This window comes from Astatotilapia calliptera, chromosome 5 (assembly GCF_964374335.1).
Source record: "Astatotilapia calliptera chromosome 5, fAstCal68.1, whole genome shotgun sequence".
In the NCBI taxonomy this organism is placed as follows: Eukaryota; Metazoa; Chordata; class Actinopteri; order Cichliformes; family Cichlidae; genus Astatotilapia; species Astatotilapia calliptera.
The window spans coordinates 30,590,098-30,618,017 of record NC_137426.1 but is presented as its reverse complement, the minus strand read 5'-3'; the positions used below and the strand labels follow the sequence as shown (position 1 = coordinate 30,618,017).

Below are 27,920 nucleotides of genomic sequence, written 5' to 3'. Positions count from 1 at the left end.
ACTGCTGCACATGTTTAACCCAACAACAATAATAGCCATGTCAAAGAAAGACAAACCACCAAAATGGATTCATTAAATTCATCATTTTATTTTGGTAATATTTTAGTCTGAAAATGAGAAGTCCATTGCAGATGTCAATGTGTCCGAGAGTTTGGTGGCAAGTTTGTCTGCAGAGCAAAGAAAAAGAACCCAGAAAGCATTAGGGCAAAATCTAGATCATTTCTATAATAAATTTTAAAAACAAAAATGCTAAAAGTGTCACAAATCACATACAAGCAACCTTTTGGACAAAAACTGAGGAGCTGGTTGATACCACGACTTTCTGTGCTGACCAAACTGCTAGCAGCAGAGGTTTCTTTTCCAAATACATCAATAATTTTATCTCTGTATAGCGACATTTTTGTGACGAAACCCAACTCGCTTGATAGATTTGTTCTGATCTTAGCTCAGGATGTCTTTCTACTTTTTACTTACAATGGTTTATGAAAGAAAGTTGCTAATATCAAAACAAACACAATAATTTAATTAAGTGAAATGCATACTTCTTTGAATTGTGATCATGACTGACTTGGCTAATGAAGAAAAGCTGTGAGCTGGTTTCTTATCATATTTTTGATCACTGTTTAGCTGTCCTGTGAGGCACGGTCCAATCAATTTTACTGCTTTTATCTGAGTCTGTGCAGAGTATTACGGTGCACTCGATAAGTTATCAGTTAAAATCATCAATAAACAATGCTGAAACAGTGCCAGAGGACGCAACACAGACCCATGAATCATTACTTCCACAGTGTTTTAAAAAGGATGTGAATTATATTAGTGAATTGAATGTAGTGAACTGGATTCATGGAGCAGTTGTAAAATATCTAAAATGTGAGTATTAGTATTACACTGAGATGAATAATTGCACAAACCAGCTCTTTTCTGTAGCTTCTTCCTCTTCTTGCCCGCAGCCAGGAGTGCCTGACCCTGCAGCAGAGGGTCCACGTTCAAGATATTCTTTAAATCCGGAGCCTTGGATGCAGCATCCGTTGCGGGTACCTCTGTCTTTTTCTGTGATTTTATTTCCACTGTCATTGGTCCAAACTGTTTTGAATGGAACAAAATAGCAGAAATAAAACGTGAGATGAATAACAGCATTCACAGTCATCATATACTATAATTCACCCACAATTTAAGGCTACTGCTGCTTCTCACCTCTGGATCCTGATCATCCTCCATAGATTCAGTTTCCTCTTTCGAGGATGATGCTTCCACTGATCCTCCTTCCAAGCCCAGATCACAGTGCAACTCGCCCTGGCCTCCCTGTGTCAGCCCAGTGGTTTCCATGCAGAATCCCATTTGAATGTCAGGACAAGACGACTCTGGACACAGAGGAAAGCACAAACCATTTAGTCTAAAGTTATCTGAACAGGTTTACATGATCAAATCATGTGGTTTTATATTATCATCATGTTCCATTTAATTTGCCTGACTGTGATACTGTTAATTATAACTTGCTTACCTGCAAGAACCTCCTGATTTCCCTTTTCCAGCTCGTCCCAGTCAAAGGCTTTTCCCATTTCTGTAACGATCTCAGCACTGACGTGTGTAGGAAGAGTGTGTGTCTCTGGAGGGTGTGTGAAGTAGCTAATCCTTCCCCTAAGAAACATAACTTTGTGAATTTAACAGTGCTTAAACTGAGCCGTTGCTTCAATATCATTTCTAGAACTTTAAAAAGCTATACCAACCCGGTCCAGTCCATTAGTACACTCTTGGCTGCCTTGTCAGTGTCCGGCAGCCCCCCCTTCCTCAGTTTGCCTTGCCGACGGGCGAGCAATGCCAAGAACTCCAGAGCTGTATGAAAGTCTGGGACACCGTAGTGCTCCATGATCTGTGTTTCCAAAAAAACAACAACCCCAAAGCCATTGTTTGAACTACTTATTATTCAGTGCTCAGTACAGTTGCAGTGTTATCATTCAGTACAGTTGCTGAAGAGGTAGCATGACCTACTTGTGCCTTGTTGCACCTTCTGAGGATGGCTTCCACGGGTGGAAGGGGATCAACAAGCTGTTCGATTTTAACACAGTTGCGAAGAATCATTGCGGCGTCTGTCGTTGATGTTGCCATGACAATACCGGGACAGTCCAGAAGCTTTATGTGTTTGTCCAAATGTACCTCTTGAAGACACCTGAAATCCAGAAAACCCATCAAGAACACCATGGCAGGATTAATATGCACATCATAATTGTGTCTTGTTAGACGAACATATAAAGTTGGCACAGTTGCCAAGTATGCCTTCACTACACTGAGGTTGCATCCCTGTGTGTGTGTGTGTGTGTGTGTGTGTGTGTGTGTGTGTGTGTGTGTGTGTAAAAACTGAATTATTTTTTTATTTTTTATTTAGCTGAGATGATGAAGTTGAATGATGGAACATTAATTAATTACCATAATGCAACTTGTTTTTCACAAGTACCTACTTCACAAATGTGAACATTAATTAGCTTTCCTAAGCTGTAATAATAAAAACTCTAAATCTGGGCAGGGGCTGTGACTCATGTTCACTCACTTTTCAGGAAACAAAGCAAGACTTAAAGCAAGTTGTCAAATTTGTGCAAGTGTTTTGATCCCCACCCCCCAAAAAAGTAAAAAAATAAAAATAAAAATAAAAAAAGCACAAAAATGCTGATGTACCAAAAATTACGTGAAACTCACAATAATAGATGTATTAACTTAATATTTTAAAAAAATGTCAGAAAGTTCAATAAACATTCCAGTATCAAAAAGTTTCAAACATTCTAATTTTCTGGAAATCATTTCACGCTTCAGGGTCACAGAGTAAATCTAGAAAAATATTTCTGATTTTATCTGTTTTGATTTTATATACTGTTTTGTTTGTTTGTTAAGCTTAAATTTCAAAACTTACATTAACTACTGATTTTATCTACTGTTCTGATTTTATCTGTTTTGATTTTATATACTGTTTTGTTTGTTTGTTTGTTAAGTGGGTTTAGAGCTCTGGGTAGCTCCCCAGCTGGGTCTAGACTGGGTCTAGAGAGTATTTTAAATTCAGGGAATTTAAAATAGAAAGTAGCTCGTCCACAGAAGGACTGGTAGCTCCCCTTACGATAAGGGTTCAGATCGCGCGAACAGGTGTGAAATGTGTGTGTTTAGTTAGTTTGTTTGCTTGTTTTAATCAATTTTAAATCATGCTTTTTATTTGTTTTTGTTTCTAATGTCTCTGTAAAGCACTTTGAATCACCTTGTTGTTGAATTGTGCTATACAAATAAATTTGCCTTGCCTTGCCTAGAAAACAAGTGTAGGCATGTAGGTTGAGCATGTTAATGTGTACTTACTTGGTGACACCTGGTGTGGCTCCAACATTACATGCTCGTGCTCGTTTCAGACTGTTGATCAAACTACTCTTTCCAACATTAGGAAAACCTGCAAAACATTAATGGAACGAAAAAAAAATCCTATTTACTCGAAAGAAGAAAACCTGGTACAAAAACAGCAGTGTGTAACCTTTGATTCAATCTGGCCTCGAAGACATTTTGTGTAGACAGATTGTCTGTAGCCAACTTATTGGTGCTCTCAGAATTTCAGGGCACGGCACTTACCTACAACACCTACAGTGATGGCTGTCTTTATATCCAGGTTGCGGCAATAGTTGCCCAGTAGCTTCATCAAGCAGTCTGCTCCAATACAAGCACTGGTGCTGAGAAGCTCTGTGGTGGCTTGTGTCACTGGAACGTTGCTGCGTTTCTTCCCATGGCAGGAGACATAATGTGCAGAGTTCATGCCGGAGTCACATTTAAAAACAAAGTACAGCCTGGATTTAATCTTTATTTCTAGATAATTAGAGCATAACTGCTTCACTACTCACCAAGTTCTTAGTCTGCTGCTGAGTAGATGCTTTAAAAGCCACAGTGGGGAACTCATTTCTAAGATACTTTATCCACTTTTCCACTATTTCTTTTGACACCAAATCTGGAACCAAAGTAAAGCCATTTACTATTTTAATAAACAAATGAGATATGTACAATGTTAGTGGCCTTCTTACCAATTTTATTGAGGACTAAAACTATCTTCTTGTTCGTTCCACTCTGAATGACCGCCTGTTCCACCTGAGGACATCTGCAGCCAAGAGGGTCACGCGCGTCCAGTACCTCCAGAATCACATCAGAGGCCTCCACAACCTTAAAAAGCAGCATGTCAAATAACGCTCATGTCAACTCCTCTCTCATCCATCATGTTTCTAATAGCCCTTTTTGACTAGTACCTACTTGGCTTGACTCAAGTTCAGTCATTTTCCATAACAACCAGGTACCAGCTAATGTGCACGTGGTCATTTTAGCAACATGGAGTGAAAGTCCCATGACATCATTTGTATGTGACACAAACACCACAACAAAGGAGGACGTGAAGCCGATGGTAAAACTCCTGCTTGGTGTATGTCGTTTTGCCAGTCCCTGGGATCACAGTGTTGTTTTTTGCGTAACCAATTCCCTCATTTTCGAGTTCGAAAACTGACAGCATTGATTTTTGTGAAAGAGACTATTTCATGACTCTTCGAGTGATGTCTCTGACTAGCCAATTAGTGGCATGCAGTCTGTTGATGTCACATTTTCGAATCACCTCAGATTGCTTGGAAGCCAGGTCGAGAACCCAGCTACTACTGCTGAAGTACCTAGTACTACCACCTAATGGAAAACCCTAAAAACCAAGTTGAGTCGAGCCAAGCCGACCAGAGTATGTACTAGAGGAAACAGGCTATAAGATACTGAATGATACAGAGTGATTTTAAAGAATGTCAAAATTTCATTTAGTCTAAAATAAGAAGATTAATTCTTGTTGTGGTCCATATACAGACCAGTGTGCAGTGCAATTACATACCTTTTTAAATTCTCTGTAATATGCTTTCCTTGAATTCTCATTTTCAAAGTTGACATGCTTTTCTAAACTCTGCATCTCTGTCTCCTGTGAGGACAAAGAAGAATATGGTAATGACCACAGCAGCAAACTGTAAAGTATGCAGTTAGAGTATCGTGCTTACCCTCTGCTCAAACTCCCTTTGTCGCTGAAGGATGTCATTCTGGAAGGTTTGCAAATTTCTCCTCTTCATAAGCTCTCGTTCTCGAGACAATTTCTGCTTCTCCTGAAGGTCCTGAAGCTAATGTAGTAAGATGTGACATAAGAGAATGATTCACCAATTTGCCATCAAATCTGGTACAGCCAAGACTTTCAAAGGACGTACCCTTTGTTTCCTGATTTCTTCTGGGTTTCTGCTGTCCTTGACAGTCTGAGCAGGGGACTGTTCTGTATTTCTCCGCCCCGAAGCATCCCCCTTTCTTCCATCTTTAGCCTGTAGGATAAACACACAGGGAGTTGTAATATATTTTAGCTCATCAGCACAGCACTTGAAAGCAAAAGCATTCATTTTACTGTCTTGTTTACATTGAATGATAAATGCAGCCAACCATGGTAAAGATACAAATCACTACCACTGATAAGCTCAAATACAATATACTCTATGCACAGTGTACATTTGACTTTTATTACCATATAGTCCAGTTGTTTTTGGCTATCCCGCATCTATTTATTCCTGCTCTATTCATTTTCCCGCTGTAAACCTGCTACTGTGACTTTCCCAACCGAGGGACTAATGAAAGTGTCATAGATCTCCCAGTGGTGCCTACAATGTTTTTGCTTGTCTTGGCGTCACAATGAAATGTTTCCTAAATGTTTGGTGAAAACATGAAAAACGTTTAAAGTGTGACACCGACTACATACGGGCGCTGAGAAGCTCGGTTCTCAGCGCCAGTTCAATACCAACCGAACTATCACTGACTGCTCCAGCAGGGCTAAAAGTTAGCGACAGATAACATTAGCTTTGTAGCACTCACCTTAAACTTCGCACTGAACCCGAGTCGTTTGGCTCGTTTCTGTTCTGTTAAATGCAAAAAATACAAAACGAAGACGTTTAAATGTCATTTCACGCATTCAGTGAGTCAATACTTTCAGCTATAAACTGATGGATACCTACTAGCTTTAGACATAACTTCACCCTAGCCTTGCTCTTCTCAGACTTCACGTGTACTGCTTCCCAAAGTGGTGGACATGCGCACACGATGACGTCAACAACAACAACATCCGGTTAAATGTCGAAATAAAAGCTTAGAAAAATAAACATATTTAAGTTGTAACTGACAGCGTAGATAGAGAATTTAAGTGCTTGCGTTATAATATTATTATTGTAATATGTTGTCATTACCATTATAATGCACAAATTATAACAGAAACTGTTTTGGGCTAACCAAGAAATAACAAAAAGGCACTTTTGAGACAGGGGCTAGTTCATTTTAACTCATGAATATGTTTTGGACAGCATCGTTTTTCTCATTCGGTTTTTTGATTCTAACTTAATTCCAAAGTCATTACAATGCATAGAACAGGAACCAGGAGACAGCTCAAACAGTGGCCTAGCATAACTTTGAGGTTATGCAACATTTCACGCAAATGCATCTGGTAAAGAGTCTTCACTGAAATGGCTCTGGCACCAATGTAATGAATTTATGCATAAGTTCATTGCGGAAGATTTGTAGTCACATATCTGTCTGCTTTCCAGGTGTTTGGTGGTTAATCTAAGCTTTACATCACTTTCACTTTTCCACGCTGTCAAGCTCATTGTGGCATCACTGGTCTAGTCAGCCTACTTTAAGCCAACCAGCCTCCACTCTGCGTACTTTAAATATCACTGCTCATCAGTCAGTCTCCCTTGCAGACGCCTTCGTGCACCCCACCTCCTCCCCATCTCCACCTCCCCCTTGATTCTCAGGCTCAATTCAAGCCTCCATCTCCATCTCTACCAACAGTGTCTAGACTCCGGGGGTCTTGCCCTAATCCCTGTCATTCCATTTGTGCTTTTTTGGGCCATCAGAGTCTAATCGGCAAATACCTTTATTGAATTCTGTATATCAATAAGTTATGTTTAGTTCCTTCTAACGATCTTTCCTTATTGAGATGCAATGTGGCTTTATTTTGAACATGTTAAAATAATACAACAACAACAAAAACAAGAAGCCCAAACAAACAAACAAAACATAAGAAAAAATGTTTAATAAAAAGTCGTTATAATAAATGAACACTGCAATTCTTAAACCATGTGGAGAAAATAGAGAAATGTAAAAGATTGTGATTTTTTTCTATTTATGAACAGCAAACACTACCAGAATGTTATTATAGCTGATAAAGACATTATTTTTACTTCTATTATAGCTAATAATGATATTTTCAAGTTATCAAAACAAACTCTTGCAATCTTAACCCCAGAAATGGCCTGATTTCAAAGAGGACGACTATTGAAGCTGAGAAAGGTGGCGCATGCAAAGAACTCTGAGTTCGCAATCTGTCTTAAAATAAATAAAATAAATAAAATAAAATAAAAGCATTATCAGTGGCAGTCCATCCATAATCATATTTAATAAAAAGACTTGCATGATTAAATGCATGTTATCATTGCAGCCTACGGCGTGCACCCTGCCTCTCACCCACCTGGGACAGTCTCCAGCCTCAGCATGACCCTGAATTGAATCAGTGGAGTAGAGAGTAGTGGTACGTGAAACATGTTAATATTAACCTTGTTTTATATGCAAAGTATAAGTGAAAATTACCATTAAATTCTGAATACGGTTTTGTTAAAGAAAGGAAGAGTAATTTTAATTAAAACATTAGCATGTTAAATGAAAACAGTTAAGTTCACTCTTGATTTAAACTAGCAGTTTGGGAGCATCAACAATATTTTTTTTTAAAAAGAAAAAAAACCGTAATCCACTGTGTCGTGTTTTGTAAGCTCTCGAGAACATTGTAGTCTTATTCTCCTGACAACAGAATGTGAGGCTTTAAGGTGTACACCTGAAGATTAACAATGTTATAAGCCATTTTTAAACCTGAACTAAACACAGTCAGACATTGTATTACTTTAGTAATACTTTATTACTTCTTTTCCAATGCAGAATATTTGCTAATGCCTTTCTTTGTGAAGTTGCTCTACTCTTTAATGAGGTTGGCTGTTGCAATTCAAACTGTTCAGTAAGTAGTTCCTAATTTCCTTTACTCTCATTTCTGGTTATAAATCGGTTATTTACTTTTTTTTACTCAGTTAGTGTTGTCTGTACTGCTGAGTCATGCTTTAAAGGGACTAAAAATGTACCAACTGTATCAACTCCTGGCAATACTGTCCTATGTTGGCAATTATTTTAATAAACATGAGAAAGGAAGACACCCTACAATGAGTTGAAACACAAAATTGTTATTTATTCCTGCATATATGATTTCTGTCATCCATGCTGTGTCATTTTGTATGACCCTCACGATTTCCTGTCGTCACCCACTGTTGGTGGCAGTCCCATTCTCCCAACATCTGTAGCATTAAAGGGTACAGTCCTGTGCCAGACTTTGGATCAGGTGTTTAATATAGTATAACATGTTAAATGCCACATTTGTATTTGTTTTAGCATGTTCAGATTTTACCCAAGGCATCAGAGGACACTGTTGCTCTTGCAGCTGTTTCTTGATGTTCTGGCAGTGTGAGTGCCGTGATAATGAAGGTGACAATTTCTCACATCCTCACAAATCAGATTAGCAGGAACGCCTCACGTTGGCATCTGATGTCTGACCTGTTTACTCCGTAACCCTTCACGTCTGGCAAGTTTGCTCTGGAACCTTTTAATCTCTCCGGATTGACAGTTCGCTTGAGGGAAAGGGTGAGATTTACCAAAGCTGGCATAATGGTTTAATCAGTGCACTCCTCAAGTCCACTTGCCTCACAGGTCAACATTAGTTAAGAACTCCATGTAGGAGAGGAGGAGGTGAAAGGCTCCTGGATGACTCTAAAGATGTTAACTTTTCCACTTTTTGTTTTTAATGTGAACAAGCTGTTAGTGTGAACTTCCTTAACTAGGTGAGCAAAATGTGATTTTGTTCTGCATCTGTGTACCAAATATTACTCTCTTGTGAATAGCTTCATCTTAATGTCACATCTAGTATTTATTTTTATCAGATTTGTGTGCACGTGTAATTGACAGATATTGAAAAACCTTTTTTTTTTTCTTGGTATAAACTTTTTCAGGCATAGTCACGCAAATGTTGAACTTTACATGGGCGTGTAAGAAGGAAATCTGACACTAGCTCACTGCTATACATTTAGAATTAGTTGATCCTCAGTTATTTATTTAGCTTCATTTTCTGAGTTCTAACATTATGATGAATAACCTTTGATTCCAGTAAATCTCTTACAAATTTAAGAATTAGCCTTGCTGCTGTTTCATTAACATTTTTTAAGAACCATTAATTTGGAGCTGTAACACATATATATAGTATGTGATTAAGTTTTGTTTGGTTCTTCTTCTTCCAGCGACAGTTGAAGAAAACCAACAACCAATCCTCAAAAAGTTGGCCATTCTGCTAAAGATAAGAGGAGTGGTTTCCCGTTTTTGAGTGAAGTTACATCCCAGGTGGAAAATAAAGATGAGGAAATCTTTGACTCCCTGATTCAGTCAAGTGCTTTTGGCAGTGTATAGTAAATGTGAAGGTTTGTGCTACAGCATTTCAAGACACAAATGTTTGTAAGGTCTCCTGCTTAATACCAAATAACACCAGTGAAAATAGCAATAGTGGTCAAACAATTGCTACACTAGTAGTTATAAAATACACCAGCACTACAGCTTGAAATATGCTTGATATTTTTATTTACATTTGAAAAAAGACAAGTAATATAATGATTCATTTGCTTTATGTGTATTTTTTTTCTTTTTTATTTGCCAGAGAAAGCTATATTTACTAAAAAAAAGAAAGAAAAAAGGAAACAATAAATATTTACTGTACAAATCAAAACATTTATCTTTTTTTTCCCAAAATGGATAACATGGATATTTATGCGGGAGCCACAGAGGAGACCTCAGTCTTTGATGTGGAGACTTCGGAGCCATCATCCACTTGTTTGCCAAAGAGCTGCATGATGCATGTGCGGAACTGATTGGGAAGGAATAAAATAAAAGCATGTTAAAAACTAAAACAGATTTGACAGGGTAAATTTACCTTTGTGTTAATATTGAGCCCACCTGTCTGTTCATGAAGACATAGATGATTGGGTTGTAGATAGTAGCGCTCTTGGCAAAGTATGCAGGCATAGCAGCAGCCAGAGGGTGGAAGGCATATCCAGGGTTGGCTGCGGCAAAGCAGGCAAAGAAGGTGTAAGGTCCCCAGCAGACACAATAAGCCACGATCATGACAACGACCATCCTGGAGACTTCCCTCTCAGCCTTCTGGGTTGACTCTGACTCCTTCTGCTGCATGGCAACCTGTGGTTGAAAAATCAAGAATGTGAGATCAAATCTTCTATTCTCACATCTCTGAACTGAAAATTATAAAAATCAAATTAAAGTAGCATACAGCACGGATGGCCATCCACACAGCAAGGTAGCACAGGATGATGATAGCCAGGGGGAAGATACAGCAAGTAAGCATGAGAACAATCATGTAGGACTGTACTCCAGGGTCTTCACTTCCACTGAACACATCAGGTCCACAGGAAGTCTTCAGTCCATGAGGCCAGTACCTAAAGCAAGAAAATGTTTAGTCTCTAGTTTATATTTAAAAGACTCTGCCTTTGTATGCATCTGTGACATTAAAAGAAGCAGCAGAGTAGTTTACCTGCTCCATCCAAATATGGGAGGAGCACACCAAACTGCAGCCCAGACCCAGGAGAAGACAATTCCAGCTGTGGCCCATTTGGCATCAAATTTGACATTTCCAAAAGGTTTGCACACAACTATCCATCTTTCCCAGGAGATGATTGTCAGGGACCAAAGAGCAGCAATACCTGTGTAAAGAAGCAGGATACTCAGTAAGTTTATTTAGCCTGCAGCCTTACATTTGACATAATCCTGTCTTCAAATACTTTTACATTTAATATAAAAATAAAAAAATAAATAACAAAACGGTGGCCACTTACCACAAACTGAGACAACATAGCCCTCAAAGATACACATTGGGTGTCCTAGAATGAAGTAGCCAAAAAATTGGTTGCATACACTGATGGTGCTGGCAAAAACAGTCTCTCCCAGATCAGCAATGGCTAGATTGACCAAGATCCAGTTTAGAGGGTGACGCAGTTTCTTAAACTTCATTGTGGCCACTAAGACGAGACCGTTGGTGAAGACTGATAAGACCACCACGACAAACATCCAGAGTGTTGCAAGATTGTAAATCCATCGAGGTGCGATGTGGTAATTGGGACCCTCAAAGGGATCTAAAAAAAAAAAGAAAAAAAGAAAAAACAATTTGGCATCTCATGTTTTTGCACAACCTCTCTCCATTGCACTAACTGTGGTTCTAACAGTTTGTGTGTCTTTTCAAATGGCTTAGGCAGCAGATTCAAGTCCGTGGTTCGACCCCCTTTGTGTGGGAGATTTTCTTGGAGAAAGAGCCTGTACCCAAGTTGCTGCTGATGGCAGACCTTGCATGGCAGCTCAACAAGTGAGAGTACTTGTACTTGTACGTGTACTTGTACTTGTGAAAAGATCACTAACAGAATCACTAACAGCACCACAGCACTACTTATGTGCTGGTATCATTCACCATTTTGACATACAACAGTCCAAACTACTTCATTAGATTTGAATCAGATTACAGTTAAAATAAGTATCTTTATATGAAAAGAGCCTCTGGGTGTTTATTTTTTTTAAAAAACAGCCCAGATCTTTGTTACCAAACTGGATGCATAAAAAGGATTGTTACCATTAAGATGTAACAATACTATAATAAGAATGCCACCAAACACTGGTCGAAAACAGTTTTCAGTTACTCTTAAAAATGCACACCCAACTGCATACAGCATCATTAGTAGACATTATTGTTTCAAGACTAAAAGACTGATTTTGAATCCAGCTCTAGCAAGTCAAACAGCAATCTTTTCTTTTGTTATTTTGTTACAAGCTCCTATGCCGGTCAATTCATGAGAGAATAATACTGTGGTACCGTACCTCTGGTGTTATTGCTGTTTGTGTAAGCGAAGGCTGATCCCCTGGTTGAATCTTCATGATACCGCCTTGCAGCAAAACTTTGTTTTCCCCACTCTTCTGCCATTCTGTTCTTAGAAGGAGGTCCTGAGCTGTTAGCCTTTCTTGTCACTTGCTACCTCCTTGGCTGCTTGGTGCTACAGATCTGACTTTTGCTTTTATACCTATGCTTCACAAACCCATGATTGGATTAGGTCACAATCAAATTATAGCTGTGATGTGCCTATTGGCAGTGCAGCACAGTGGCAAAGCAATAACCCTGAACTGTAATTAAAACAATCAACTAATGAGGTTAAGACAAAATGCTAGAATAATCTTGTTTGAAAGTGGATTTCCGTCCACTGACTTCAGATAAGGATTAGTTTCAAGATCTTTGACCAACAAATAAATGCCAGTTTTGTGTCCTAATTTTTCCACACTGAGTTCTCTAGTGGCTCATTTGGTTTATAACCATGTAGAAATGAAAAGTAGAAACATAAAAGTGCATATATCTCTCAAATCACCATTAAACCTATAAAGAAAATGTTTACTTTCTTATACTTTTGAATACAGAGAGGTGTCAAATCCAGACACTTTGCAATATTTAATATTTATGCTACTGTGATCCTAACAGGTATATGTGTCAGCCCTGATTTGCATAGCACTCTCAGAGCAGCTTTAGTGGAGAAGTGGAGATCCGCGGTCCTATAATAGTGCAGGTTTCAGTTGTTGACCTGTGAGGGAAGTAAGACACATTTAATCCCTCCGGATAGAGGGTTCATCGGATTCTTTGACAGTCCTTTGACCCTGCAACACACGTCATAGCCCTTATGGCAAGTGGCAAGCAAAGGGAGGAACACTTTTTGTACTTATGAGCATTATGAGCAAGCCTCATGAAACTGGTTGTTTGAATGATTGTCTTTAGGCTAATAAGTAACTTAAACAATAAACAAATTAAATGATAAAATTTAGAACTAGCTCATTCAAGATGAGTCACTTCATGATGGATCTGTGAGGGTGGCTATTGAAGACTTCATTTGGTTATGGGAAAGCCTGATAATTGAAAAGCTGGTAGTAATTTTATGGTACAAGACTGCGTGAGAGTGTTTTTAAATCTTTTCATGAGTTGCAAATTCAATTGTTTTTTCACATTTTTGACAAAGAGCACTGAACGCAATCTGTCTAAAGTCCCTCTGTCCTCTGTCCTCTGTCTGATGCACTATTCTGCAGGATAGTGTGTATCTGGGAGATCTGTTCTAAGTCGCTGTTTATGAAATCCAACTTCACACGTTAACAATAACTCATGCAATTATGTGACAACTGGATGATAATTCCTGTAGCTACTTAATTATGTGATTAAATTGATATAGGAAAAAGCACTGGAGGATCTGTGTAAGCCTTCGGAGAACCTAATGCATCTGTGGCCATTGATCTAATATTCAAAGTGTTACAAGTGAAAACCAGTAGGCTACCAGAGATTTCTTAACAGAAACTGTTACATACCATAGTTATGATTTTTTTTAATGACTAATGAGATAAAAGGTGGGACGTTAGTAAATCTAGAATCAAGACATGACTTAATGAATGTAAAAACAATTTCAAGTAAACAGAAAAAAACATGCGTAGGTACAAAACAAGATTCTTTGAACTGATTAAAACCAAGATGAACAATGAGCAGAACTATGGGACGTGGGAAGAAAAGCGTTTCCCATTATTTTTCAACCATTTTGAAGGCAGTGCTGTGAAATTAGCATGCAGGGGAACTGGGAAACTGCTGTTTATTGATGATTTAGCTGCTGAGTCAAATGGCGATGTGGCAATGTCTCAGTGTAAACATGGATAATAACAAGCAATATATACAGCAAAACAAACATGAGCTCCTTCAGACCGATAGTCAAATGTCTGAGTCAGTCCCCTAAGCTCAACCCAACAGCTACATCTAAGGCCTAGCAAAGTAAATACTATGTTTTCCTCTGGGGAGCCAACACAGTATTAGGTGTCCTTGGGTTAGACAGACAATGACTGCAAGAATTAATTAAATATAGATTGACTTTTATTTTTTGGAGTTTGAGTCAAAGATATTAACATCTTAGCTAATGTTAGCTAAAACAAGTATAAGATAAAGGTTCCAGATAACACAGCTACAAAAACACTGTGTGTTGCTAGCAAAGCATTAATAGATTAATATTTAGGATTACAGATGAGGTCTCAGTCCTGAATCATATTTAAAGTTGCTATTTAGTATTATTCATCAAGCTGACCATCATGCACATTTAAAGCTGAATAAAATGTAATTTTCAGTGGCAGCAACAATGTTATGAAGCTGCAACAATTATTCCTTAAAACAAATGCTGCTCTGTGGTCTTTCTTGACTATAACACGGAGCATAATTTACAACATTTAAATCACACTGCATTCACTCGCAACAGAGATCATAAACTCGGGTAGCAGACGACAGTTTTAGTCATTAGAGCAGGTTTAAGGAATCATGAACTGCTTTCAACTTTCAGAGTCGTACACTATGTTAATCTTTTTTATACAGTCTATGACCTAAAAAGACTAAAGCTGAGCTGCTTCGGCCAAACTAAGTATAACGATTTGGGTGGAGGGAATTCCCTGACTAGTGCCACCCAGAGGCCACAGTGTCACAGCCACAGAAAGTGGAACATGTAGCCTACTTTTAGAGCAGGTTAACTAATGTGATCATTGTTAAATTTGATAAGAATGTTTTGTTTACGACTGCAAAACCAATCCGACGCTTTAAGTGACCCACCGGGTATGCTCCCGAAAGTCCGGATTTGCCACTGACTGAGGAGGATGTGTCAGTATTAACTGTTCCAAAACACAATTGAGGTAACAGGTCAGCGCAGTAGGTTAATAGTTCATTTCTGTTGTTAATGGGCTGTTTAACTTATTTTCCAAAGCCTGTTGTCTCCGAGGGGACTCATTGTAATGCACTAAATATAAGTGTGACTTGGCTCCTTGGCTGTAAATCACAAAGTAGCTGTCAGGTTTCAAATATCTGATTCTGAAAGAAATTCCTCATCTGCACAGTTTCATTGTGGATCTTTCACTGGCTACAAACATTACCATAACTGTAACATTATATGATAGCAGCACTGCACCAGTGTTCCTAGCTGAGGACGTTGCAAGGACAGCAGCTGTGTTGCACCACCTTCTCCTGTCTTAGCCGTGAATGTCTAACCTATTTGACACAGTGAAAAGTGAGCGAAGATTTCTCATCTCCAAGCAGGCCAAAGCAGATTATACGGACAACTCAGGTTCCTCCACAAAACAGATTAACACAGAGTAATTACTTTTGGCATGCTCGCTCCGTAAACACTTTAATCTCTCCGGAACAGCGGTTCATTTCAGGGGAAAGCTAAGGGTCCTCAAAGCTGCTGTAGTGGTTTACCTTAATCCCTAACTCTACAGTTTTGTTGAGTCCACTTCTTGCACAGGTAGCAGACATGCAGATTTGATAAGAACCCTTCCTCGGACAAGGACTTTACACCAGGAAAAGGATGGACCCCAAAACTGGAGGGAGTTGTAAATTTTCTTTATATTTTTCTACTTTTGTATTTCCAACTGTGTCTCTCTTCATGTTAGCACTTGCTAAAATTTTCCACCTTAGATTAGGAAGCAACAGTGGGTTAAACAAAGACATTTCTAAAATGTGAAGTTAAGTAGGGATCTATCTCTTAATGTAAATTTACATATCACCTGAGAGGTAGAGATGATGCTAGGTAAAGGGCTTTTTGGTTTTGTTTTACTCTGGCTGTTTTTCCCACGTCACAGCGAGATGTTTCGAGGGTAGGTCTGGAATTCCGCTAGTTCTGAACTATTCGTGTTTGTCAAAAGTTCACTACTAGCAGAACTCAGATCTGCTCCCGACTATCGACTGGTATCTCCATGACCATAGTCACTAAGAGGTCTGGTTTATTCATTCACTGTCTTAGGTAATTTCCAGTCATTAACTTGCAGTGACAGGAAATGACTGCAAATTGCTCCACTGGTGTGACGTGAACCAGCTCCATCTTTGCCAATCTTTACTTTCTTGTGTTTACTTCACACCAGATAATTCTGATTTATTTCAAATCTGTGTTTGAGGAGGATTTGATGATCAAAGTTTTTACTCCTTCTCTCCTGCTGTACAGATGTGCAAAAAAAGAGATCAATTCCAGAAATATTAGTATGATGTGTGATTGTGTGACTTTCACTTCTTAGCAACAATGTTTCTCAGTAATCTTAGTTTTTAGTATTTTGGCAAGGACTGTTTTTTTGCAAAGGGTTAACAGAGTTATAGATCCAAAATGTAACTTGCAATTTTCCTTTAGGTTTTTGATTTTTTTTTTTTAAAAAGCACCAAAGGAGTAGTTATAGTTCCATTTTTAGATTTGTTTGTGCTTTCAGTTGCATAAAATCCCTGATATGAGTCACTGTGAGGTCAACAAACCCCCTTACATCAGTTAATATTTTGATTTCAAGCAAGCAAAAACAGAGAATATTTGGCTGCAGCTGCCTGAAAGATTTGACCTTCAACCATCACAATCATCTGGAATATAGAGTTTCTTATATGCATGTGTAGGTACATATAAGAAACTGCATGTTTTGATCTAATCGAACATTTGTTATGATTATGGTATGGAGGTGGATGCCTCAGAGGCACAGTGTCCTCTGATTGCTTCCCCATCAGCATGAATTTGAAGAAATCTACCATTTTATGAGGAAAAGGGCTTTCTCTGCAAGAAAAACCGTTTTGTATTTTTATTTTACAAAGATAAAAGTTGATCTTTTGTGTCTCATCCCCATTCGTTCATAATCAATAAAGACCATCTTACAAGTACACTCTAGGTGAATTGTAAGCCAATAGTGCTGCAATGGGATTAATGGGTTCTCTGTTAATCTCTATTGGGACTGCTGTGAAAGGTCATTAATTATGACACTATCTGAAGGCCAAATGCTGCAGATCCTCACCTTTTGCAGCACAGTAGCAAATTAACAATTATATTTAAATTTAACACACAAAGTGGGTGTTTCCTCAGCAGACTCAATAATATTAAACACTTACTGAAAACTGTAATGTGGCTTTTGCATTATGTTTGAATTGCATACAAATGTCCTGAAAATAAATGTAACCATTTTCTTTACCATATTTAGCTGTGATTGATGCAGGGTTTCAAATATTAACAAGGACTTGGAGATAAATGCTGCTTTCTGAGCATCTATAAATAGAAGCTATGAAACAAATCCATGAGCTGTGAATAAATCAGAAGAGTGAGGTTGGTTTGCATCATTGTTAAAGCTTTTTTCTTTTCTTTTCCCACTTCCATTTCAATGTGAATGTTTACAGGAGTGTGTTTCTGCTGTACTTGTCTTCACTCAATAACTTTTACAGGCTTGCTAGGTGTGTGCATGTGTTTGTGTTTCTGCATAAAGAGTACACCATGAAAGACTAAACTAAAGTGCGAAACTAGAACCATTTCCTTCACTTCAATAACATTGATGTGCATTTGTGGATTTTCCTTTTACCTCAAGTATATCCTGTTGATCCCACGAGCCCATCTATGTGATGAGCTGATCCAGGAGCAGTAAATGTTGTAAATACAAGCAGCAACATTGTGTCCAGTTTATTGGTTTTCTCTTGCACTACACCACTACACATTAAAAAGATAAACAAATATATTATTTCGGGCTTCCTATAATAACTGCAGCACAACTTATCAAACATATTTACACATATTTCTATCATACTGTAAGTATTTCTGAAACCTAATATGGGTTTTCATGACCTGAATGTTATACTGGAAAAAAAAACAACTAAAAACTAAACAAAACAAGATTGTTAAAATAAAATATAATGCTAAAAAGGTATGCTTTAGTATCATGTCCATCATTATGTGCAGTGATGAGCCTTTTAAAGACACAAATAGTTGCTTCATCAATGAAATTTATTTCCTTTTTGTTAAACATTTTTGCTGCATAAAACTATGTATCTGTAACAATAGCAAAAATACGTTTGTCACATTATTAGCATTTCTGTGCTATGTTCAGTATGCGAGCTGTCCAAATTGGGCACGAGTAACCTATGCAGGTGCAACTTTAGAGACTTCAGTGGTGGATTGACTTGATGACTCTTCATCGTCACCTCCGCTCATTCCCAGCATCTGCCTTATACACGAGCGGAACTAAAAGAGAACAAAGAGAAAGGTTTTGGTCACTTCTTGTTAATCTTTTTAGTAGTCCTTGTAAAAAGCCATCTTAGTCACATTAAAGTGTCTCAGGGGAGATGGAGGGGACTCACAGACCACCACTCAGTGCAGCATTAGCATGTTACCAGCAGTGATGGATAAAAGCAAAAGCTGGCACAACAAAAGTCAGCGTGATTGGAGGGTAGTAACTTATTATTTACTCCCTCTTGATGTTTTTTTTTTTTTTACATTTTCATGAAAATTTACAATAAATGAGTGTCTTCTTTTTGTTCCATGTTTATTTAGGCTCAACTGTCTGTCAGATTTTGTCTTGGAGGATGGGTCAACCCTTTTGTATTTTCTAACAGCCACCATTAGGGGGCGTCCGTGGCCGACTCAGTCACAAGCTCAAATAAAAACAAAACAAAACACAAAGCTGATGATCCATGTTTGTTACCCTGCTTAAACTAAGCAAAGCTTCAGTTTAGTGAAATGGATTCAAATTTAGGCTAAGTTAAATTTATTTCACTTTGAGCTGCCAAAGATTTTTACCTGCTTATTGAGGAGGATGTAAATGACTGGGTTGTAGACTGTGGAGGCCTTTGAGAAACAGGAAGGAATGGTGGCCAGTCTCAGGTCGAATGGCTGCCCACGGTTATTCACAACCCAGATGGCAAAGGAGGTATATGGCATCCAGCACACCAGAAAGCCCAGCACCATAATCACCACCATCCTGGTCACTTCCTTCTCTGCCTTCTGGGTAGAGGCAGACTCTGCTTGGGCCTTTACTGCCTTTTGAGACAGATCATTTGTCAGAATCAGCATCAGACTGGAAAATTGTAAGTATAAAAATATATTTTTTCCTTCATTCCCACTCCTTCCCTGGTTTGTTTTGCCTTCTAGTATTTCTTTTTAATAAACAAAACTAAACACAACACAATCGCCCTAAACATAGGATACGACAATTGCTAACCAATGTCATATTGCCTACCGCTTTCAGCATGAACAGCAGCTGTGAGTAGCAGAAGACGATGGTGGAGAAAGGGACAGCAAAGCAGAAGCAGAAGAGGAACATCACGTAGGTTTCATTGTTAAACTTGTTGCCTGTTGTGTACCAGTCTGGGCCACAGGAACACTGCATGCCCTCTGGGATATACCTAGAAAGAGAAACAATTATTTTCCGCTGTGGTATATGTATACATATGTTATTAGTCCTAAGAGAACCATTTACATCAAGGTTAGAGCAAATGAATTATAAAGTGCTTAATCTATATGTACTCACCTGCTCCATCCAAACAGAGGTGGAAGTGCAGCGCTCAGACCGCAGACCCAAGTCAATCCACAGCATGCTATAGCGTGGCTGGACTTGAAGGCAAAGTTCCCAAGTGGCTTGCACACAACCAACCATCTTTCAAATGCTACCACAGCAAGAGACCACAGGCTAACCATACCTGCAACACGACAAAGATAACGATAACTACGTTAATATTTAGAAACAGCAGCTGCTTTTTATATATTGGCTCACATAAGCACATAACCAACAACTTCTTTAACAACAACAGTGCCTTATGTGGTATTCTTTGAAAAAAAGAACATTTTGGTGCTCAAAATAAAGTTAGCTTTATATAGTACCATACGGTATGCAATGATACTGGCACCAGTACACTGATAGCTCTATTTCTCCTACAAATAAGGACACAATATGTATTTTATGTGTCATGTGAAAAACAAATAGCTTATTATTATTATCATTATTATTATTGCAGTTCAGATTTTTAAAAAAATCCCTATTGAGAGCGCTTTGGTTGACAAAAACTGGCATAGGTCAAATCTCTCACACGCATCATTTTAATTCGAGTGTAATAATATGATGCATGATGTAATCCTTTTTTCTTACTTAACAAAGTCTATAATTATGCTCCTTACCACCAAGAGTTGCTGTAAATCCTTCAATCTTGCATGCAATTGGACCAGGGAACATGTATTTAAAAGCAAAACAGATGAAGCAGGTGAAAGAGCCCACAGAGGAAACGAGGAGGTTCGCAACAGCCATGTTCACCAGGATGTAGTTTAGATGAGACCGGAGCTTCTTGTATTGGACAGTACATGCGATAGTGAGGACATTGATGATTGTGCCGGCCACCCACAAGAAGAACATAAATGCTGACATGGAATAAAAGATCATCGGGCTTCCTAAATGGTCCTGGGGAACCAGGTATGGGCTGAAGGCTGTGATATTGTTGGTGTCCAGAGGGACGGGGATCCAGAAGTCATCTGGGAACTCAGTGGGACGATTTCCTCTCATTTTCTTAGATGGAGTTTGCGATCAAAATCTATATCTAAAATATAAAAAAAAAAAAACAGTTTAAAAGACTTCAAATAAACTGCATCTAATTACAAATAGTACTCAGAGATTTCATTTTTCCCTCCGTCTTATATCTGAGATGCTCGTCTGTCTGAAGCAGAGTTAACAGCGGCATTTATAGGAACTTTGATGATTGCTGAGGCTCAACATAATTGGCTAAAGGACAGGATTTAAAGCTTTCCTTGCATTCCGATAACAACATACCCTACCCAATAGCTAATACACAGATTACTATCGCATTACCAGACTTGGCAAGGATCATCTCATTACATCCTAGTGTAAGGGCAGTGTGTTTGTGAACCATATAATCTGATCTACAGGGACTTCCAAGAGGTCAGTGCATGCATCTCACCCTCAGTACTCCTTTTTTCTGGCACAATTATTTTTCACCAAGAAGGAGTAATCAGACTTATGGAAAAGGTTTTTCTATCTGTCTCTTCATCCCTTATCTTGCTAACTACTCATCAGATCTACTTTACAGTTGGTGGTTACAGGTCCTTTGAATGAGTCATTGGTCTCTTTTTGGGGGTCTTCCCTCTATTGATTGGCAGCATTATCAAACCTTTAAGATCAAATTTCTTCCCCTGCCGAGGATATCACATTCCTCTGTGACCTCTTAATTATGTCACCACTTCAGACAGCATAGTTTATATAAACTTCCACTGCAGTGAACACCGCTCTAGGCAAAATGTTAAACCACTGACAGGTGAAGTCTGTAACACTGATAATCTTGCCAGAAACTTTCTTGAACCATTGGATTTTGGTGTTTATGTGGATGTTATTTTTGTTTGTTCCAGAACAAGCAGACCCCCCTCCCCCCAGCACTGGAAGCAGTCTGACCCAGCAGGACAATGTCCTGGAGTAGGTACTGTCACAAAAACATCTTAGGATTGGCTTGAGTTACAAAACAAAAAGTTCAAGCTGTTGACCTGGCATCCAAATTCCACAGATCTTAATTGGATGAAGCATCTGCCTGTACTTGACCTATGAGTCAGGACTGTCTTGGTATCCATCCATCCATCCATTGATTTTCCTCCACTTATCCAATTCTAGATTAGGAAGGTGGTGACTGGAGTCTGTCCCAACTACAATAGGGACAGATCACCAGTCTGTGTATTGTATATATTTTATTTTCTGCCTGTAAACTCCATTTTGGCAGTTTGCATTGAGTGACAAACTTACAGACTCACTTTTAGAAGCCATGCAAAAAAATACTTGCTAATCCTACTCTCAAACCTTTACTTTTACTACATAGTAAATGTTCTCTGTCACACACACTCACACACACACACTCTCTGACTCACTCACTGGCCTGCACCAGTTACCAGTCACTTTGTGGAGCATTGGACTGCCATTACCTCATAAGACTTTGTGTTACACTATCTCATACCGTACATTACCAAATCTCCATTTGCACTATTTGCCTATTTGCACTACTCTGCCTGGTTTGCACTCAATGTCATTTACCCTTATATTGTATATTGTATAGCTTTCTTGTTATATGTAAAATTGTATTATATTATTTAATTTTTTTTACTTTAAAATATTTTACTTGCATTTTTAATCACTCTTATATTTAAATGTTCATTTTCTATTTTATCTAGGGATTGAGAGTAACGAAGTTTCTATTCTCTGTATGTCCTGTACATGTGGCAGAATTGACAATAAAGTTGACTTTGACTTTGACTTGACTTGACTTTCTATACAGCTGATTTCTAGAGGTCATCAGAGGTCAACCAGCCCCCCCACATTAATGGAATCAAACAAAACTGGTGTCAATCAACTGTGCTATGTTTGTGCTGCTTGGTGCTGCTAAAACTGTCGTTTGTGCTGCCTCTGTTTTAACGATATTAATGAAAATGTAAAGGTCAAAAGGTCAACCAGCCCCCCCCCCCCAACATTACCCAAATCAAAGAAAAATGATGTCAAACATTTGTGCTACGTTTGTGCTGGTTTGTGCTGCAAAAATTTTCATTTGTGCTGCTATCATTTCAAAAATATTAATAAAATAATGTCTTGATGCGTGCTCAATCATCCAGGTAAGTAAATTCCAAAAGGTTGATTCTGTTCATCTGGACATTTTCAGTGGGAGAAACGTTTTGTCACTCATCCAAGTGACTTCTTCAGTCTCAGCTGACTGCAGGTTTCCCCAACCTTATAAACAGTGCATTTGCACAGCGAATTAAACTAGCACCACTGAATGAACAATGGGCTGGGGGGTTAGTTCCATGATTGTTAGTATGCAAATTCTTATGACCATTGATCAACGACTACTAATCCAATACACAGATTCTCGAATGGCCATGAGTACCATTCACAGAGAGTTGGGGAATGGCTGCAATCACAGCATTGAAAGATGGCGAAAGATGTACCCTTGGGCCCCCCTTCTCGATTCAGAGATGGTCAGCATCTCGACAGCCTGATGGACGAAGCTGTCTCTCAGTCTGGCCCGGAGGCTCTTCAGTGTCCTTCCTGATGGCAGCAAACTGAAGAAGCTGTTGAAGGGATGAGTGGAGTCACCTGTAATGGAGAGGACCTTCCGGATGAGGCACGCGCAGTAGATCTCCTGGGGAGGGAGGCAAGAGAGGTCCCCCCAATCCTCTCCGCTGCTCTCACTACCCGTTGTCATTTTTTTCCTGCAGGACCCAGTGCAGGAGTCATACCACACAGTGATGCAGCTGGTGAGGATACTCTCAACTGTGCCTCTGTAGAAGGTGCTCATAATGGGGGTTGAATCTCTTGTGCTTCTCAGTTTGTAGAGGAAGTAGAGTCGCTTCACTCACATTGTTTAGTCTCATTATTCAGACTAATCCTTAATCACCGTGTCTTGTTAAAAACCCACATTCTTCTTAAATTTTTAATGTGAGTTGACATATTTTAAGACTAGCACACGCAGATCCCCCTTAAACATCGAATTCAACCCATTTACAGTGAAGCTGCATTAGCTTGCACACAAAAAACAAGCACTGCTAGCCCTGCTTGCCCCAACTGAAAGACGCTGGTTGTGTCTTTCAGTTTTAGTTCAGTGGTTGTGTGATGACACATAGCTGACTAGGGAATATTAACTAAGCAGGATGGCCCATCAAAAAAAAAAAATCTTCCTCTCGCCCCTTGGGGCGGTCTATCCTATCGGGTCCTCTACCAGAGGCCTGGGAGCTTGAGGGTCCTGCGCAGTATCTTAGCTGTTCCCAGGACTGCGATCTTCTGGACAGAGATCTCCGATGTTGTTCCCGGGATCTGCTTGAGCCACCTAGTGCTCCGATTACCACTGGGACCACAGATACCTTCACCCTCCACATCTTCTCAAGCTCTTCTCTGAGCTCTTGGTATTTCTCAAGTTCCTCGTGTTCCTTCTTCCTGATGTTGCTGTCATTCAGAACCGCTACATCTATCACTGTGGCCATCTTCTTCTATTTGTCTACAACCACTATGTTCGGTTGGAGCCACCATTTTGTCTGTCTGTATCTGGAAGTCCCACTGCTCTGTCATTCTCCACCACCCTTGAGGGCATCTTCCATTTTGACCTTGGGACTTCCAGGCCATATTCTATGTTTGTTTTGGGGTTGTTGTTTTTTTCATTTCCAAACCTATAAGGTGACAATTGATACAGGTGGACAGCTAGTTTTTGCTGCTGGTGACAGAGACCTGGCAGACCCTGTGACCCTGTCTTTGTTTGGATAAGTTGACCAAACATAGTAATTTCACTGACTTCTGGTTGAAAAGTCCTTTTGCATAAAAGTCTTTTGCGAAAAATCCCACAGCTCCCGTGATTGACGCTAGCACTTTTCTGAAGAATTCATGGTCACAGTTGTTTTTCTAGTCTTATGAAAGACAACATGATGTTAGTTAAACTGTGGTCTGAGAGTCAGAGAGGATGACAAACGAGGGTAAGGTTAAGAACAGATCTACCTAACTGAACAGTCACGTTGCAGTTACATGTGTATCCGATGTCCATCAGTGTCTCAGCCATGCCCACTCCTTCACTGATCATGTCCACTTTCAAAATACCAAGATGGCTGAAGGATATGACTATGGCTCATGGTGCTTATGTGAACTACAGATTTTTATGTTATAAAATACCTTTTTGAACGATATAATATTTTGTACTTTGGTTGCATGAGAGTGACCTGAATAAAATAAGTTTAAGACAATAAGACAAAAACATTTCGCTAATAAAAGTGCAAATACATATTAATCACACGCTTAATAAATATCACATTTAAAATGATAACAAAAATACTTTTATATAGCACACTATAATATACTCTCATAGTGCACTTTTTAATAACTTCTAAGTGTTGGAGAAAAACACAGAGCAAGTGAAAACGTGTTTTCAGTCAAGCACAGAGATTCAGTAAAGATTTTGTGTCTGTTTTTTATTTGCATTTTCATTTTGCAGATTATTCCTACTTAAATCATGACATTTTTACATATGATAAAATACATGTACATTCTTTGTAATTTACAGTTCAGAAATCAGCGAGCATTGACGTGTTGCCTAAGCAGGCCCGACTTTGGAAACTTCAGTCACCGATTGTGTTGTTGAGCTCTCCTCCTCACCTCCTCCCATCCCCATCATCGCTAACATACATGTACGGAACTGCAAGGGAAAAACATATTTGTAGATTAAATCTCCTGTGCAAAGTTATAAAGTATCATTTTTTATGCATAAAAACAGCCCAATTATTTATAGCTTTAGGACCACAGCTAAGATATGATACAGCCTATATAAAGTTAAGAAAATAGGTTGGTTAGTAGACTTTTGCACCAAAAACATCTTCAAAGCACGAACATCTTGCCCAAGGACACGTGTATGGACTGGAGTCGCCAGGGATCCAACAACTGACTTGTTGCTCTACCTTCTAACGGAGTCACAGCAAGGGAACTGAGCCATTGACCCCCAGATTACCCCTACCTATAACCCCTTTTATTTACATTCCTTCTAAATGGGACAAAAATTAACCAAACATGTTGTTTAAGTTGGATATAAAAGAGTCACAGTAGTGAGATACACATAGATAAAGTAGAGCATCGATTCAAAGCTCCTGCACATCAGATAACTTTAAAACATGTTGTTTGGTGTATTAAAAACCAGGAGAAGACAACCCATTTGCTTCTAAATAACTTAGTACTTACTCGGCACAGCATGTAACTGACCTGTTTATTAAAGACCACATAGATAACAGGGTTGTAGACTGCTGAAGCCTTTGAGAAACAGGACGGTATAGTCGCAAATCTCAGATCGAATGACTGCCCACGGTTGTTCACAACCCAAAGAGCAAAGGAGGCATATGGCATCCAGCACACCAAGAAGCCGAGCACCATGATCACCACCATCCTGGTCACTTCCCTCTCTGCCTTCTGGGTGGAGGCAGACTCAGCTTGGGCCTTGGCTGCCTGTTAATGTGGGATTGATCAGGGTCATGTTGGAAAGGTTACTTTGAAAAAAACCACAAGTCATGTGAATAAATAGAAGAGTTTACGTTGTGCTTTGATCTTGCAGATATTAATAATACTAAGCGTGTCAGTTTGAATGGTAAGTAGATCTGGCCTGTTAGATTTTGGCTTTGATAGGATATAAGACAGCATTTATTTAAGTATACATGTTTCTCAGTCATCAAGAGAATAATTTCAGTAGACCAAAACCATCTCATTTTGTCTCACCATTTTCAGTGTGATGAGCAGCTGGGAGTAGCAAAAGATAATCGTGGTCAAAGGAACAGCAAAGCAGAAGCAGAACAGGAACATCACATAGGACTCATTGTTGTATTTGTTGTTTGTGGTGTACCAGTCTGGCCCACAGGAGCACTGTAGGCCTTCTGGAATATACCTGCAAGGAAAAGTAGAAGCACGTTGATTGTACAGTTCTACTTAAATGCATTGTGTTGCCAGCTGATTTTCTGAAGTATGTTGTGTCTGTTGCTTACCTGCTCCAGCCGAACAGTGGAGGAGCTGAGGCAAATACTGCAAAAAACCAAGTGAATGCACAGCAGGCTATAGCGTGGTCGGGCTTGAAAATAAAGTTACCGAGCGGCTTGCAAATCACAAGCCATCGCTCGAAAGCTATCACAGCAAGGGACCACAGGCTTACCATACCTGCAATGACAGGAAAACCCTTTAACTCCCTCTAGAAATCAGCATAAATAAGTCTATTAAAAGGGAGATGGGCTACAACGGATTTTTACAGTGTTGTCTGCAGCCAATGACTTACCACCGAGTGTTACCATGAAACCTTCGATCTTGCATGCTAGCGCACCAAAGATGAAATATCTGAATGAAAAAGTGCAGCAGGCAGTGAAGGAGCCCACAGTGGACACAAGAAGGTTTGCTGCTGCCAAGTTCAACAGGATGTAGTTGAGGTGGGATCGAAGTTTCTTGTATTGGATGGTGCATGCAATGGTAAGGGCGTTGATGAAAGTGCCAAAAATAAATATGAATAACATGAAAACTGCCATGGCGTAAAAGGTGGCAGTATCCCCCAAGTGGTCCTGTGGAACCAGAAAAGGGCTAAGTGACGTGATGTTGTTTGTGTCCAGGCTGACGGGTATCCAGAAGTCTTCTGGCAGCTCCATATCACGTTTACCCTTCATTTTGCTTATTTCGAACAACGTACTCCTGCTGATGTTACGGCTCAAATTAGGTATCGCGCAGGCTCTGCCAAATAATAAATTTAAGGAGCAGACATGAACGCTGTGCGGTTAGGAATTCTATCGTCTCTTGTCTTTATTGGCTGTGTGTGTCGTATTGACGTTTATAAAGGGTTTCATGACACTGATCGCTATAAAGTGGTTAATTGATTATTTAATTGACTACGTAATTAATTGACTAATTTAATTGCCTTCGTAGCTTTTCATTTTATTAACTGGTGTTGATGCTTCTGTGGTTTCCAGTTCTGTGTTGCGTGCTGTGATGCTAAATTCTGAGATTTGGTTATTTGACAGATATCTGAACTAACAAGTATTTGAATCTGGGAACAAACACAAGCATATTTGGACTTCCAAAAATCTGTGCAAACCTAGATATGTTTTTGGCATCCAAACTTGGTTAAAGAGGTTAATCCCTCTTTCCTAAGGAAGTTCCCTGCCGGTCTTCACCTGCTAATCTGGTTTCCAATCACATTATATTTGATAATCTCTTGTTAAGTGGATTACACCCTATTTTGCATGGGGATTTAACTCAAGCTTTGTGTTACCTTCTTGGCATTTTGCTGCCTTTACTGAGCTTAAGGGAGCGTCTTTGTTGCACTAGCATGCAAGATTGAAGGTTTTATGGTAACACTCTGTGGTACGATTTAAGCTGGCGGGTTAATCGCAGAATTTGCTCATTGT

The 27,920-nt window shown here is 39.2% G+C and overlaps 4 protein-coding genes and 1 long non-coding RNA gene across 5 annotated transcripts; 1 reads left to right on the top strand and 4 right to left on the bottom strand.

Annotated features, from left to right (window-relative positions):
- Positions 1-68: 68 nt before the first annotated feature.
- On the bottom strand, positions 69-6,140 carry gnl3l (G protein nucleolar 3 like). Its single transcript, XM_026168822.2, has 15 exons — positions 6,024-6,140; positions 5,884-5,927; positions 5,235-5,342; positions 5,034-5,150; positions 4,874-4,957; positions 4,041-4,176; positions 3,864-3,967; positions 3,598-3,742; positions 3,334-3,421; positions 1,990-2,167; positions 1,728-1,870; positions 1,502-1,638; positions 1,195-1,361; positions 912-1,083; positions 69-167 (listed from the first exon to the last, which is right to left on the bottom strand). The coding sequence occupies exons 1-15, from the start codon at positions 6,034-6,036 to the stop codon at positions 103-105; spliced, it is 1,701 nt and encodes a 566-aa protein (XP_026024607.1). The 5' UTR covers positions 6,037-6,140; the 3' UTR covers positions 69-102.
- Positions 6,141-9,709: 3,569 nt separating this feature from the next.
- Positions 9,710-12,201, bottom strand: LOC113022900 (red-sensitive opsin). The gene is made up of 6 exons (XM_026168821.2): positions 12,022-12,201; positions 10,992-11,288; positions 10,691-10,859; positions 10,430-10,595; positions 10,099-10,338; positions 9,710-10,009 (listed from the first exon to the last, which is right to left on the bottom strand). Exons 1-6 carry the CDS (start codon positions 12,122-12,124, stop codon positions 9,911-9,913), a joined length of 1,074 nt encoding a protein of 357 aa, XP_026024606.1. The 5' UTR covers positions 12,125-12,201; the 3' UTR covers positions 9,710-9,910.
- A 5,450-nt stretch (positions 12,202-17,651) lies between these two features.
- opn1sw2 (opsin 1 (cone pigments), short-wave-sensitive 2) lies at positions 17,652-20,677 on the bottom strand. Its single transcript, XM_026168820.2, has 5 exons — positions 20,154-20,677; positions 19,510-19,678; positions 19,219-19,384; positions 18,780-19,019; positions 17,652-18,224 (listed from the first exon to the last, which is right to left on the bottom strand). The coding sequence occupies exons 1-5, from the start codon at positions 20,530-20,532 to the stop codon at positions 18,123-18,125; spliced, it is 1,056 nt and encodes a 351-aa protein (XP_026024605.1). The 5' UTR covers positions 20,533-20,677; the 3' UTR covers positions 17,652-18,122.
- A 298-nt stretch (positions 20,678-20,975) lies between these two features.
- LOC145428752 (uncharacterized) lies at positions 20,976-22,278 on the top strand. Its single transcript, XR_013909066.1, has 2 exons — positions 20,976-21,457; positions 21,542-22,278. It is a non-coding gene; the product is annotated as an uncharacterized LOC145428752 (long non-coding RNA).
- Positions 22,279-24,947: 2,669 nt separating this feature from the next.
- Positions 24,948-27,325, bottom strand: LOC113022898 (blue-sensitive opsin-like). Its single transcript, XM_026168819.2, has 5 exons — positions 26,804-27,325; positions 26,520-26,688; positions 26,257-26,422; positions 25,750-25,989; positions 24,948-25,192 (listed from the first exon to the last, which is right to left on the bottom strand). Exons 1-5 carry the CDS (start codon positions 27,180-27,182, stop codon positions 25,091-25,093), a joined length of 1,056 nt encoding a protein of 351 aa, XP_026024604.1. The 5' UTR covers positions 27,183-27,325; the 3' UTR covers positions 24,948-25,090.
- Positions 27,326-27,920: the final 595 nt, after the last annotated feature.